This window comes from Triturus cristatus, chromosome 4_2 (assembly GCF_964204655.1).
Source record: "Triturus cristatus chromosome 4_2, aTriCri1.1, whole genome shotgun sequence".
In the NCBI taxonomy this organism is placed as follows: domain Eukaryota; kingdom Metazoa; phylum Chordata; class Amphibia; order Caudata; family Salamandridae; genus Triturus; species Triturus cristatus.
Genome location: NC_140586.1, coordinates 281839234 through 281855170, shown reverse-complemented (window position 1 = coordinate 281855170; position 15937 = coordinate 281839234). Strand labels below are relative to the sequence as shown.

Below are 15937 nucleotides of genomic sequence, written 5' to 3'. Positions count from 1 at the left end.
TGGTCCCGAACACACACCGGCAGCCCCACTCAGGGAAGCGGCGAATGGCCTGAGGGCCCATGAGACTGCGAGACCGAAAGGGCTGTGACCGGGCGCTTCTGATATGTAAGTCTCTGTGATGCTGGCGATACCGCCTGTGCCTGCGTGTAGTACTATTGTTTATAAATGCCAATAAAAATGTTTTACAAAAAACAGAAAATAATATTAGGAACGCTTAAGATTGCTCAGTGAGTTATTTTTACTTAATTTGCCGTGGCTTGCAGATCACAAGTTAGAATCCTAGCACGGCATATATGCCTTCTATAATTGGTATATTGGATGATGGTAACATCTTTTATTTATAGACTGCTTATGACGCCGCTGATAACGACGAAATATTTTGCTAATTTCCTGCAGCCTGCTTCCCAAAAAAACGTACAATTTGACAACTAGCACAGCAGCATGCATATAATCTGTGGCTGTCTAACCCACTTTCAGTCATTATTATACAAAGTTTGCCCTCGAATTCTGAATAGAACTTTCCGAGTTAGAGTTCTTCGTGTTTTCCTAAAACGAAGGTAGTGCAGTTACCTTTCACATCCCGTTCTAATATGGCGACCGTCCTCTTTAAAAAACGAAGGTTAGTGTGGGTCGATTGTAGTTCAGTGATCCGTTCGAAGATGGCGGCTATAGTCTGCTTGAACTTGGCCACTTGCCCTATGGTCCCCGCCCCTTCCCCTCGTTCCATATAAACTGTTGCTTCTTCTGTGACTATGTCCCGTTCAGTGTCTTGTCCCCCCCCCGGTCCGTGCATGCTCACCACTGCCTTACTCCGCCAAACCCCCGCTCGCATTGCTGCAGCCATGAGCCTCAGCACCGGGACCTTCAGCAACACCCAACCTCTGAACTACCGCGGGGGCGCCCGGGTGCATCCCGTTGATGGCACCCAGAAAGAAGAGGCTTTCGAACCCGCCACAGGTGAGAGGGTAAATGTAGGTGTTGGGAAGCGGGGGGCACGAGATGGGCGGTGCAGCCTTTGTCATGGAATGGGCTGTGGGCAACGAACGCGGTGAGTATTTCGTGACCATATTTCCTTACAGTTCTACTGGAACTGCTTGTTGAAGGTGATTTTTGGCATTGGACTATGGCTGCCAGAAAAAGACAGTGACTTATAAAAAGATAATATGGGCGGGTGCATTCGATTGATTGAGATATATAATTTTGAATTTGCAAGCAGTAGGATCAGAGGGAAGAGATTTGACTTCTAAAATGTTAGGAACAAATGTGGGTCTCAAATTGGACATTCGATCAGTCACTTTACAGCACAGTAGGACCGCATGTTAGAGGGCCAGTGTGTTCGAATTGAAGTTCAGTGTTCTGTGTTTGTACGATGGAATTCATAAAACCTAATGCTAATTGTACTTAAAAGCTCTACTTTTAACACAGAACATTCCTGAAGTTCATTCCTTGCTTTTGTTCTTCCCAGTTTTACAGCAATTGCTATCGTCAATACCCCATATGTCCTCGTTGCTGCAAAGTCCAAAAGTCCATACTTTGTCAGCACTTTGTTTAGAGGCACTGGTACAAAAGCATTCGAACAAAAACGACAGCTTCCCTTTCTAAAAAAGGTGTGCCCGTAAATAATTGCGTTATTTCAGTTTCCCATTAATTTGCATAGTTAAAAAATGTGCAGTTATGCAGAACATCATGTCAACACGTGTTTTGTGAGATTAACATTGCTTCCTCCGGGCCAATACCTTATACAACGAATATCATTTACTTTGCAGAAGGTGTAACCGTGAAATTTGGTCACCTTCCGAACATCTGAAGGCACTTCGACAGTTACCGTTCCTGAATAACTCTAAAATAAACTTTGTGTGCTGGCCTTGTACTAAAGAGGGGGTATGTTTTGTGACATTTGCCCTACATATTGAAATGTTTAATGGGGTTAAAGAACTGGCGCACACTTGAATCAAACTCAGTGCCGTTTAGAGGCTGGCGCCAACTTATGACACGCTTCTTTTACCAAACAAAACCCCAATATCCTCACTTTCAGATTCGTTGTTGGACTCGGGTATAGGTGGCTTATTGACATGCGTGTTCATGCTGTGTTCATGCTGTCTAAACTTGTTGTTTGACTTGCAGAACACTCAGAAGGATTCCCTCAGTCAACCAAGTTAGGACAGATGTGAGGGAAGCAGTTTGGTTGGGCAGCAAAAAAAATCATTAATGCAGAATAGGACTCAAAATTGCACAAATTGGAGAGAGAGCCTCAATTATTTAGTGTGCTAGGTTACACATTGTAAAGAATTACACCTTTGAAACGGCAGGTGTCTACTTACAGCCTACTGTATCTTGCCAGTGGCTACTCTACTGGCCCTCACTCTAGACCCCTCGGAGACGATCCAGCATTAAGAAAAATGCTGCTCAATCCAGCATGTCATGATTAGTTTGCCTCTTCCCATTGCCACATCAATCTTGTTTCCGCTGCACAGCCTGAGAGAGCTTTCCACATCTCGCCTTCTACGCAGAAAATTAGTTCCCCAATGCAGTGACAATGATGCAGCCAGTTTCTTCTGTTCGCTTCTTGATAGAAAGGGGTTATTTCACTACCAGTGGTCACACTACTTTACTCAGATTGTCGTCCGGCTGGTTCATTTACAAGATTAGTTCCCCAATGCAGTGACAATGATGCAGCCAGTTTCTTCTGTTCGCTTCTTGATAGAAAGGGGTTATTTCACTACCAGTGGTCACACTACTTTACTCAGATTGTCGTCAGGCTGGTTCATTTACAAGAAGGTATGTGGCTGAGCCCGTGACCCTGTGGCAACCTTGTATACGAAGCACTGCAGGACAGTGCTATACAACTACTATCTTCACTCCTGCTGGTTGGGTAAGAACATTTTATTTTGAATGTGTTGTAGTGTCGTGTGATAATGTGCAGTGACACCCTTGTGGTTCTCGGTTGACTCTTTAAAAAGTTACGTAATCAGTTAGGGTGTATTTGGGTGGAGTCAATAAAGTTGATGACTCGGTGCGTTCAGTCAGTGGTTGCATGCAGAAGTATAAAGACGTATGTTACAGAGCTCTGTGTGTAGCGTGGTCATTTATGTGCCCCAGATCTGCGGAGGACGCTACAACTGGCGATTATTAGAGGATGCGTGGCCTGAAGGGACAAGATTGCTCTCCCTGAGGGTTTGCAGTGGTCCATCAAACTGCTCAGCCTGGCCAAGTACCACGCATCAGGCGTTAGACTAACTCATTTCAGTGTGGTGGTCACCATCACCATACTGAAATGCGAAGTCGCGCATAATGACTCCTCCTCAACACTAAGTAAATCGTGCACCAATACTGAAAAACAAAAGCTGGTGTCGTTAGGAGTAGCAGCGCACTGTGCACGCTGCTTCCTGCATGTTTGGAAGTGAGTCTGCAGCTATAAGCTGCTACAATGTAACAGAATTCAAAGCCACGTGCTGCAGCATGATTAATGACTATACATTCATGAGTCATGACGCTGTGGTGTGAGTGGGCAGCTACAGTTCAAACAAACTAATGGCAGGCAGTGGAAGCTGCAGCTCTGCTCGCAGTATGACAAGTTGTGCAACAGTTATTTTATCAAACACTCAAATTACCTGACCGGAGGCTCACCTCACCCTGCACGGACTGCGGCGGAGTTGACCCTCAGCAGCCCAGCACACCAGCCCCTCCTGTGTAGCTGCTGGTAAACCACACCATCATCCCCGGGCTGGTGTTTGCTGCTTCGGGAGTTGTTGCAGCGAGGTGCAGCCTGTATGAAGAATTGTGTTGCAAAGTTAGTAAGTAGTGCCTCGTGAGGTATATCTCTCGGCTGCAAAATGTGTTTTTGGTATTTTATAAATGGCGCCAGTGATGCCGTTTCAACTACCTTCATTTTTCTAGGATTCTGCTTTGATAACTGCATGCAGCGTTAGAAAGGGTCTAGGAAAAAACTAGGCTGATGTAAGTGAGTGATCATCAGTTGATGTGAAGGGGCTCCTGCTAGAGTGACCATTCTCCCTCCAGAATGCAGCAGTAGTGGGATCAAGTAGGTCTGCCTTGAGCATGGGTTGCTTAAGTCAGACAGCTGAGAAGGCAATTAACATATTTATTATCTTACCGGAATGTACACTTCCTTGAGTTCACTTAATGGTGGAAATGTTTGGAATGGAGATTTTTTTTTTTTCTTCCTATTTAAGCCATGTAACCCATCTTAAAGAGACTAAGCACAGGTTTAAATAATACATAACTGATGTGGGAAGGTGCAGCACTGATCAAGGGTTCAACCTGCCCTTCATGATGACAAAGGAGAACCAGATGGTTGGAGACAGGATAGAGCCCATTATACTTCTTAAAACAAATGTTATCATGCCAGCAAAACAGTAAAATTAACTGTCTCCAGTGCCGCGTCTATTGTTATTGAAAACAAAGGTGCACACATGAGCTGCTTCCACATCATGGCAAAGTCCAGGATCATTTGTAGCGAACATGAGGCATAAGAAAACTACTGTACAAGCACCTGTTCTCCAAAGTACTTCATCGAGTGCATGTCTACTTTTTTCAGCACAGCTACTGACATGGGACTGATTTCAACAACAACCACAGTGCACACTCTGAAATAGTGAGTCCATTCCTGTTTCATGGACTAGGGGAAGCTCTGGACAATGAAAGTGAAACTTCATGTAAATGAGAACATTCATCCAGTTGCTCACCAACACTTTCATAGTGCTTTTCATTTACAGGACGCCGGTGAGAAAGAACTATAGACACTGTTAAATCATGAAATTTAGGGCTCTACTGGTCCGACACCATGGGTTTTGCCTATGTTACTGGTGTATAAGAAGGACAGTGGGAGTACAGTGCACAGTTACATTGATATGCGCCAGGTCAACAAAGTAATCAAGAAAGACCTTCAGGTCAGCACATAGCAGATGTAATTGCACAGCTGAATGGCACCGGGATACTATCAACTCCAGTTGGAAGAGAACTGTAGGTACATTACTATCTTTTTTCAACTCATGTTGGTTTGTTCAGATAAAGACTGTTTTGGTGGGTTATTGGCTGCATAAATCTTTCAGGTTGTCATTCCCTGAGTAATTCAACCTGTCGCACATGTGTTTAACTACAGTGATGATATATTGGTGTTTGGGACCACACAAAAGTAACATGACCAACCTCTCGCACAAGTATGTTTGCTTGCTGATGCAGGTCTCACTTTAAATGCAGAGAAGTGTGCGCTTCACAAAACCAAACTCTTATTCTTTGGGCATATATTGTCTGAATGGGGAAGGACTCCTGACCCTGAAAGTATTAGCATTAGCTTGTACCCCACAAGATGTAACAATGCTGCGATCCTTCTTAGGCATGGTCAACTATTGCTCCAGATACATTTGTGACTTTGCCACTATGCGCGGATCTGTTGCTGCGCTAGAAGGAATCTATCTTAATTCAGCTTTATGCCCAGCTCTTTGTGCTGATCAGTCAACTTTCCATTTAACAGCAGGTGAAAGCCCTGCCACCTCGCTGTTTGGGAGAGCTGTTGGAACAAAATTAATGCAATGGACCAGGAGTCGAGTGATAGACACAAAGTTTGTGTTATGGACCCTACTCCCAAAAGCAAGATGAAGCCATGCGGTTGGGCGCAGATGCACTCTAGACACAGTTTTCAAGAAAGGTGAGCAAGTCCTAGTCTAACCGAAGCGAAAGCGCAATTCTGATGCTCCATTTGATGCTGATCTCTTGAGTTGTAACAAGTAAAGGACACCTGGTTGAGCACTTAATGTCCCGGAAAGTCCATTACGAAAGACTCATGTCATTTCAAGCTCCTGCCTCGATGTTCGTCAGCTCCAGACCTCACGAGTGAGGCAAGTCCAATTGAGGGACCTAGTCCAGCATCTGAGTCTACATCTACGATGACAGTGCAAATCCCTCACCTCTTACAGCTTGATCGGAAAGACTGGTGCGAGCACCTTGATGACTCATTGAGGAACTCTAATGTATATATGTTTGTACTTTTTATTTAACAAGGGGGACATTTAGTGTTGTATGAATATGTGCTGTAGGACTCCTTGTGGTCCTCAGCAACTCATTACAAAGTTACAAAACCAGTTGGGGTGTGTCTGGGTTTGGTCAAAGTTTGATGCCATGCGTTCAGTTAATGGTTACATGCTGTAGAACAGAGTTGTGGGGGGGGGGGGTGAGTAGGGGGACCAACTAGTAAGGCCCCTTTCTCTATAAAGGGATGTGGCGGAAAGAAGAAAGTAGGGAGTGTGATGGGCTGCCTCAAATGTAACGCTCCTCCACTGGTTCAGGGAGGACCTGGTCTGGGTGGACTGTTCCTATTGGAGCTGGGTCAAGACTGATTTGCTAATGGCTGAGTCCAAACTGAGGTGGCATAGTGTGCAAAAGAACGATGGACTAGGGTGTGGCTGGAGTAATTACCAGTGGCAGAGATTAATTCCATCCATCACTTTTTTGTTTACTTTAATGAGTGTGAAACACCAGTGTGTCAAGAAAGAAGGTGAACCTTGAGGCAGTAAGTGTGGAGCACAAAGCTCCCCACTAAGCGTTTGTGGAGATGGTGGGAAAAAATAAACCTAAACACACCACACTGGGTGAAAACACTGAATTAACTCCTTACCAAAGAAACCTGCTCCACTGCCAGGCAAGTCTATTAAAGAGGTAAACGGGACTCTTCCCCCTTTTTTTTTTTTTTTTTTTTTTATTAAAAAAAAAAAAACAACAACTATTATGCACACCCCATCGGGCTTCAGTTTTAATTAAACCAGTCATCTTATTTATTTTTTTCCCCAAACTGCTCTTAGCAACCACCGGTGTTTCTGCTATAACCACCAGTGTTTCCTGCTAGACATCATTTAGAAATCCAACAATAGAAAAACTGTATATAGTTAATTTACCACAAACTCATTGTGCTTTGTCCAGTTGTGAAAATGTGTCTCCCGAACCTTTGTAAAATATTGAGTTCTGACTTCGTCTGGTTATAATTTCTACTACCTTCTTAAAACCACTTTCTAAAATCTAGTCATCTTGGGAAAAACATGCTGATGCCTTGTGAGATCTGCCTGGCACTATTCTGCATTGAAACCTGGCCATCGTTCTTATGGGTAATTTTTACAGGGCTAGACACGCCTTGTATTCCACAGGCCGTTTCTCTGGTGGATTGGCGGCCAGTTTTCAAAGCCTAATGCTGCTTCTGAGGCTTCTCACTTTCCCCAACTCACCAAAGTTAACTGCAGCGGGCACAGAAGCTCCTGAAGAGAAACAGGGAGGGAAGGGAAAGGTAGAGGGGGAGAAGAGAGAGAAGTGAGAATGGATTGAAGAAGATATTAGATGATGAGGCTGGTTTGAGGACTTTTACCAGGGCTGCTGTGGCCCCCTAGTCCAGCCCTGAATGTGGACCATTACAGACGTCTCTGGGTGGACCATCACACGCATGGAGAAAAAGGTTCTGCCTGATTCCGCCTGCCCCCAGCTTGGCTCACAGCCCTTGCACCCACATTAGGACTTGACTGTGGACATTTCAGAGGCAGAGATGTCTTTATGCACCGCCTGGCACGAATACCAGCAGGATTACGACCCTGCCATTTTGAGGAGAGCACAATGACACAGACTAAAATGTGGGTCCCAAGAGTAACTTCTTTGAGTTGCTTGGTTATTTGGTAGGTGTGCCAGGTTCAAGGCTTCTCTGCAGACGAGTGCTGCAGAAAAGGATAAATGTAGTATGCATTAATGATAAAATGACAGACAATCGTGTGTAAATTCAAAGATGTGTAAGAATTTTGAGTTACAATGAATTGACCATGGCATACCTGCCAAAATATTGCTGGGCAGAAATAAAATTGGAAGGATTTGAGTGATGTAGATAAGAAGCAGGACAGAGCAAATGGTGAAGGGCATCATGTTTGTCAAGACTGCTTTAAACCTGGTTACATGGTCTGGAAGTGTAGCCTTGTCAAGGGTTCTCTCGTCCAGAGCCATGTAGCAAATTGTCTTGTGTGCACGAACACCACTGAAACCGAGCTCGACAGGCTTTGCAACTAGTGCTGCTGATCCAGAGCCCTGCAGCGTTGTTTTTCGTTGTGAATGAACAAAACGGCTTTGGTGCAAATATTTGCGGCTTTTATATTCACACTTGTGGATCTGGGCGGGTTGGAGCCTCATGCTGTAAACAAATGAAGGTCCGCTAGTTAGTTTTGACTCTTGAGGGGGGTCGGAAGGTATTCTGGTTACACCTCTTGAGTTGCATAGGTTTGTTCTTTTAAATTAAGAGTAATTCAAACCCATCCCCTCTGCCGCTCCGATTTTTCTTTTTTAGGTCTCGCCTGCGAACGCAGCGCGAAGCGCTGCTTTCGGCGAGATCTATTGTTGCTGACTTGCCTCGGAAGTGGGACAGGAGATGTGCACGCGCAGGCTTTTGGCGGATTTGAGTTGGTGTACGCGCTTACAGCCACGCGGCGTGCACATCTCCTGTCCCCCTTCCCTCACAAGCCAGCATGCAGTTTCACTTTCGATTGACATTAACCCCATGGTCCCCTCCACAGGCCCGTGATTCCCGCTTCCTCTTTAACACAAGAACGTCTGGATACCTGCCCCCACAAACCAGCCCTCCCGCGGACGTAGCTCAGGCAAGAGCGCAGCTTCTGCCCCCCACCCCCATTCCTCGCCGCCTCACCTCTGGGGGCAGACTGGTCGCGATGCTCTGCCGGTGGTTGTTGGTTCTCCGGCCCCGGCCCTTGGGCTTCAGAGCGGCGCTGCTCTCCAGGCCCGAGCAGAAGAGCTCGGCCATACGGACCTCCATGGCGTGGCTCCGACCCCCGGACTCCCCGCCCCCCACCCGGCAGCAGCGGCTCAGTTCCGCAGGCCCTCTGACACCAGGCCGGAGCCGGGCCTGCGAGATACACAAGGGGGCGGGGCCACAGCGAGCGCACTGGAGCATTTAAAGCACTGCTTCGACTGGCACTGATTTCGATGATTGCTGCGGGATCACATCAGACTTGCACAAGATCTCTCCCAGGATTCCTGCCAGGTTCCGAGCGTACACAGGTGCTATCCATAGGCAACTCCAGCCTGAGCAGTGCCGTGTGTGCGCAGCGGGGAAGCTGCAAGGAGCTCGGATGGGGGAAGGCTCAGGATCCTCAAGTGTAAAGTTAGCAACAGATGCCGCGCTCACTGTCCAGGCTCCGCATCATCTACAGCGAAATCTCTGCAGATAGTTAGAACGAGCATTTCTCGTAAGTGTTTGTGTTTTATCGTTGTGTCAGCGACGCGTTGCACTGGTTTGACTACTTCCGTATTCTCTGACTCCCTCAAAAAAGTCATGCCCGAGGAAGACCTCCCCCCCCCTACACCTCCCTCCAGCTACGTCATTGTCTGAGCGCTGGAGCTGCTTTATGTCCGCTGCGCTATCCAGAAGTCGCGTGACCCACCTCCCGACCCGCTCATCATGCCGGCCGCGACTAGTGTGCCACATTGAGGCTGTCACTCAAGCTGGTAAGTGCCCGCGGCCTGTACAAGCTGCTTGCCGTGACTGCACTTAACCTTCACCTTTGGCCCCTGCTTGTCCTTTCCTCACCCTGCTGTCCCCGTGCACACACAGCTGCACCAGGCCTTGAGCACTAAACTCTTATGTCTCGCACATAGGTCAGGATCCCGCACCCTCAGTAGCGCTGCAATTACCGTCAGCGTGACAGCTCGAGTGCGCTGTTAGTGACCCTGCCTCACTGTTCATGTGCCAGGCTGCGCGTCTCGGCACAACAACACAGCAGGTAATGCTGGAGCCCACGGAAGTCGAGAGTTATACAGACGCCAAAGTGCAACACCCTCACATTTCATGAAGCAGAATTACAGCCCGTCTCCTATTGCCCTGAATGTCAGTCAAAGGAAGTGTCAGGATCACCACATACACAGCCCATGGCTACTGGCTTTGCTGAATAAGTGCCCCTTCTCTACAAGTTCCGTACACAGCGCACCTAAAGTATGTGAAGGATCCAGCCACACACTGTGCTGCTACACCCTCCGCAGCATCTGCCGCGAGTCCCCAAACATGTCTACAGAGTCGCTGTGTAAGTGCAAGAGTGTGTAAGGAACCGTGTGATAGCAACATCCTGCTGGTCACAGTGCAATCCAGCTTTTCCGAGTTGTTTCCACCGCCTGACCCTCTTGCACTTTTGAAACGCCCACCGCAGTGCCTTCAACGCTGTGTGTGCTGTGCAGGTCTCTCTCCGCAGTTCCTCCAGGGTCTGTGTGCAGGCTTTTCCCCTATCACTTCAACCTCGCCATGAAGTGCATCCTCAGGCTCGTCCTGGCCTTCCAACTGGCCCTCTGCGTGTGCCTGGCTCAACAACAACGTGAGTTTATCAGCTGCGTGCTCTCACTCAGGGGGTACTCATTCAGTGGCACACCTAGAGTGCCAGGGGCCCTGAAGCAAGTAAGGAAATGGGGTCCCGTCCTCTGGTTTCGTAGTTAAAAACGCACTTTAATGGGGATAAATTGGAGCCATCTCACCCATGGTCCTCGGTGTCACTGCACCTGCTGCTCCCAACTCTGGCCCCGGTGTCGCTGCACCTGCTGCACCATCAATATATACGCCTGTATCTATTCAGCCCCCGGGGCTGTCGGTCCTTTGCACAGTCACTGTAGGCGCGCGCTGCTGTCATTAGGGTGTCCACCTCACTCCATGTCCTGGTGATCACTGTTTACATTCCTTTGCTTTCAAGACACCGTGATGCATTCTGGGTGTTGCAGTCCGGATTTGCTGCCACCAGTCACTGCTCTCACTAGAGGTTGTGTTTTTTCTCTGTGCTGGGAGTCTCTTGGTGCTCTGCACGCGCACTCAAGAACCGTCACTTCTGTCTGTCCACCCGCAGGTGCCGTCACTACATGGTGCTGTCTCAGTTCTTTCAAGGGTGTCTAATCTGACTCTGCTCTCACCACCGTTACTGTCCTACCCACAAAATGGAAACTGGCCGCTTTCTACTTGCACTCATGGCCTCTTTTTACCGACTTCACACCCCAGGGCTCTCAACGACTGCCTCTACTGTCTCCTCACACTCGGGTTGTCAGTGCTGTTCGTTCACATCCAAAGCTGCTTGTGTTTTCCGCTGACAGTCACTGTTAAGTTCAGGCACTGCATCCTGCTCACTGCGGGGTTCTGTCTGTCTTATACGTCGACTATATATATGCTTTCCTTAAATCGGAGTTTCCACTACTGTCAGTTCACACGTGGGCAGTGGCTGCTTTGTTTCACACGTAGGTGGTTGATTCGTGTTGTATTGCAGCATTTATATAGCGCTTACCACCCTTATATGGGGCACTAAAATACTTCCCTACATGGGTAGCATGCTGCACAGTGCAGGCTGTGTGGTTGGAAGTATAGAATTGGCATTTTTTCTGATGTTATTGTTTTTTACTTGCGTCTGTATGACACCATAGACTGTGCAGGTTGATGGAGTTGCTCTTATATAAACAGTGTTACAGCAAATAGCTTGGCATCAAAGGATACTTGTTTTTTTTTTTTTTTTTTTACTTTAATGAGCACAGCGCTATACAAAGCAATAGGTGTTGCTTTTGGTATAGTAAATAACAATGGCAAAAGGCATTGCCGTCTACAATGCCAATAGCTCCAAAACTCGCAGTTGCGAGACCTATTGCATTGTAAATGCTTGTTGTCTTTTTGTTTTTAAATTTTGGCAATAGGCATGCAAATTGTAATTTTGTACCTGGGGCATAATTAACCCTTTACACCAGAGGAGAATAGAAAGGGGGATCTAAGTTATGCCGCTGTTTGGACACTCCTTATGACCATAATGGTGTGTGGGGTTGTGTTCCTGTTCTGTTTTTTTGGAGTATATTTTTCTGTTGCAAACTTAACAGCAAGCGTGGATCGGTATGGCAGAGACTCAGGTACCACAGTGCCCTTTTCTCGCACTAATCTGCATATTTAGTCGTTTGTCTCTGGGCTTCAAGAAGCAACGGAGAGGATCTACACATTAACATGCGAATCACATGTTATTATTATTATTATTTTTTTTTTTTTCCTGTCTTCGGTTTTTTGCTAACCCACACCGAAGGCACTTCTTTGAGGTTATTGATTGTTTCGCAATGGCTTCGTTTAAAGACACTCCGAGGGTGGCCAGTTCTGTATAGTTGCAGACCTGCAAGGAGAGTTTGCCCATTGAGGGCCCAACATTTATCTTGGGAGTTGTTTAAGCAAGGTCTTTAACACTTTCCTTTCTCATTGGTTACAGTAGCATATGCAAATTACTTACTCGCTGAGCATAAACTGTGGACACTGCACCTCTGCAAACATGATCAGCTACTTAACATACTCCCTCCCCATTTGAGGCTTTGTTCCCTTAGCCATCTAGACTCTCAATTTGGGAACATCAGACTACCTTGCGCAGATTTGTGGAGGTACCAGAGGCTCAAAAGTGTTTCTATTCTTGAGTCTTTCACAGCTCAAGATGGTTACAGTGTGTAGTGAGTCATTTTACAGCCTTACCAATGAAGTCTAATGTTTTCTACCTATTACTCTGCACCTGGAATAAATACTCTTACTTCAGAAGGACCTCAAAACCTTGCTCTTTACAACTAATTTTTCAGTCTTATTTCTTTACCTTGCATTGGTGGAGTGTGTGGCCTCTATGCCTCTCTGACTTATGGGAATCCCTGTGCCCCATGGAAGTTTCAATCATTAATCAAGCTAGTGGGCAGTACTGTAACAGAATCCTAAAGTGACTGAAATAAATCATTTGACACTCTGACAGTTCTACAGTTCTTGCCACCTCAACGTCTGCTTCTGGTTCTCACAGTAGGGTTGCTCTTCGTGGTTATGTGCAACTAAGAGACTAGTTGGTTCCTCTGCACATCTGTTGCTCTCAATTGCATGCAATGCAAACTAGTCTGTAGTGCACCCCATGTGTTCGGTCATTCATCCGAATAAGCCTGTGTTTCATAGTGGTTATGTGGTAGGCAGGGCCCTTTCTAATTGGTGCTGAAGGCCTTGCTAGTAATGGTGGGAGGGCAAAGGCGTCCATCCCTCCATAGTGGTGCGTCCGCTGTAGTTCATAGCAATGGTCGTCTTGAGACTTAGTTTTAGAAGATATCTAGTCCTCCACAATCTGGTCATATTGTGCCACAAGTTCAGTCATCTGGTGTAGTTCTTGGGTCTTTAGTTCAGCCTGAGACTAAGCTGGGTGCCATCTTGTACATGGGAGGGGAAAAAGGCGCTCCTCCTTTAGAGGCTGTGTACGGATATAAAGTTATCTGGGTCCATTTATTTCAGATAAATCAAACCGAACAGGCCAACATAATTTTGATAGGAGTTTAAATCCAATCCTTAATTGAAATGCGTTCTTGGGGTTAGAGTATTGCTGGTTTATGTTGATGCTGGTTGGCAAACCTCACTACAAGCATTAATCTCTCATGCAAGGCCTGTTGAGGCACATGAATGGGCTCCATTATGTCCAGGAATCTGGGGTCAAGTTGAAACAGACTTCACTGTCACCTTCTGCTGACCCACAGTAGCTGGGATTTGACTCTTTGAGGATGGGCCAAGGGGCACAGTGGAGTAGGCTGGATGTTTGTCCAACAAGTTGATTGTTGGCAAGAGAACTGTTAACCTCCAAAATGGTATAAACCTAGAAGATTAGATAGGCTATGGAGCACACATAGATGAGATCTTTTCAGTATTTTGATCAGTACTGCCCTAAGATGGGTTGTAATTCTTTGTCTTCTGTGAAAGTTGAGAATGTTAACAGGGCAACATGCATGGTTCTACAGCGATTGTAGTGTATTCCAGCAGCAATGATTAAGGAACTGTAGAAAGCTGCACAGTACTGTGCACTTGTTACACAAAGCCAGTTTTGCTTAAACATGCTTATGTTTTTTCTCTTCAGGTCGAGTGATAACCACCATCACCTGCTCTGGGGAGAAGGAAGTAGATCTCGCTATCCAGAGTGCCAAGCAGGCTTTCAAAATATGGAGCCAGAAATCTGGGACAGAGCGGGGCCGGGTGCTTCTGGAGGCTGCCAGAATTATAAGGGTAGGACCTTCTTGCTGTAATGTACATTGACACCCAGGCATACTCCCAGTGTTCGATTGTGAATGGGGTTAGACCTAAGGATGCAGCTACCCAGGAGTTTGGTAGACCTTGCTCCATTGCACAGATTCTGTTCTTGGCTGGAAATGTGGTTTGTAGGTATCCAGTTAAGAGGCGATGGGCTCTCTGACTCATCCCACTGCTCAGTCTCTTCCCCCATCATATTGAAATACAATTTGTTTCTTGTTTTCTAGCACAGACGTTCCTCAGTACTTTTTCCCTTGTTTGTGGCCATCTGATCTCTGGATAAGAGCATGAGCAAAACGTTTGCTTACCAGAGATAGATGGGTCAGGTCTTTGATCCTTCTAAACGGCAGAGATGTAAGGTGTTCCGGCAGCACTCATTACCAAAGATGGAGAGTGATGAACAGAAGTCCATGGCGGATTATGCTATGAATGTATTTTCTTTCCATTGCATTTGGTACTTCTAGTTAACTTGCAGGAGTAGCTAAGCTCTTAAGAGGCCAACATTAATCAACCTGCTTGCGTACAAAATAATTCAGTGCCATGGCACTGGAGGAGCTATGAAATCCGAATCAAGTTGATGGAGATAGATTTGCAATTTGTATCCCTGTGATCCTGGTCTTTGTGTCTTTGGTTATTGAAATGTTCCACAGAGATCTTTACTCGGACCATTTGTACTGTCAATTAAATGCAACTGTCTGACTAATTCAAACTTTTGAAGTGATGGTCTGTAGCTAAATTGCTCATTCACATCTGATCTTTAAATTCCACCTGGCTGATCAAGAAGCTTTTAGGAGTTTTGCTCAAAGTTGTATAGAAAAGTAGATACCAGCAGATCAACAATAGCGATTGAAATATGAATCGGTTTTAAACCGAAATAATGGCTGTGGCAGCCAATGATATTTATCCCTTTTCTTCCAAAAGCCCAATGATTGATAGATCCCTATCCTCTCTGGGCATGGCAGAGATGCAGGATTTAATGGTATGCACTATTTAGACCCTGGGCTGTCCTTACCATGTTTTAGAGTTAATAGTGGGCACTCTGTAAGGTGATCTAATAAGACCGTAGGGCCAAGGTCTCATGTACTGTAAAAGAGAATCTAGTCATTCATGTTATATCTACGAAGGCCCCAATTGCTACTGTCATAAGCCAAGGGAATTAATGTAATGGGTCTCTACTAAGTCCTCCCCCACCCCCTTGCCATCTCAATTCGGTGACTGATCTAGATATAGGACCCAGCTCATCATCTTCCTCCATGCTGAACATAATGGTCCTGATGGAAAAAGCATGCATTGCAGGGTATCTTCGAGGCCGTAGTATGGAATACAGACACACTGAATACCTCGTTGACGCAGAGTAAGGCAACGCAGTGATTTGCACTGCCATGTCTTGCTCTATATCTATGAGGCCAGGCAAAGCCATGCAGGGTGACTTTGCACTGCCGGAGCATCAAAAGAAGTGATGCTCTGGTGATGCAAGCCTCTTATAAATCAGCCCCAAAATATTCTGTACATTTTTAGGTTCTTCATTGTCAGGTAGCTACATATAAATACTGGGCAGCGTAAATGAAAAGTAAATATAAAAAGTTGTTACTGAGTGGGGAAATGCACTGTAGTACATTATGAAACCTCTTAGTTAATGCACTGGAGAGGTCTGTGTGTGACCAGAGAGCCACAGAATTAAATATTGATTGGTGCAGGGGAGAATAGTGACTGTATTTTTTTAGTGCTACAAAGTCACAGCCTATGACAGAAAGCACTGTAAATATGTAAGTCATTACTTTACACTTGCATTACACGGTGTAAGAGTGCTGCAAAACAGGTAAAAAAAATTACAATAAAATGGTGCTTCCAAAATGT

At 46.0% G+C, this 15937-nt stretch overlaps 1 protein-coding gene across 1 annotated transcript in view; it reads left to right on the top strand.

Annotated features, from left to right (window-relative positions):
• The first annotated feature begins 641 nt into the window (after positions 1-641).
• The window catches only part of ALDH9A1 (aldehyde dehydrogenase 9 family member A1), a 128525-nt gene continuing 113229 nt past the window's right edge, over positions 642-15937 (top strand). The window contains exons 1-2 of the mRNA XM_085601515.1: positions 642-957; positions 13911-14056. Of these exons, the coding sequence (XP_085457641.1) occupies positions 753-957; positions 13911-14056 (351 nt within the window). The 5' untranslated portion in view covers positions 642-752. The remainder of the gene's footprint in view (positions 958-13910; positions 14057-15937) is intronic.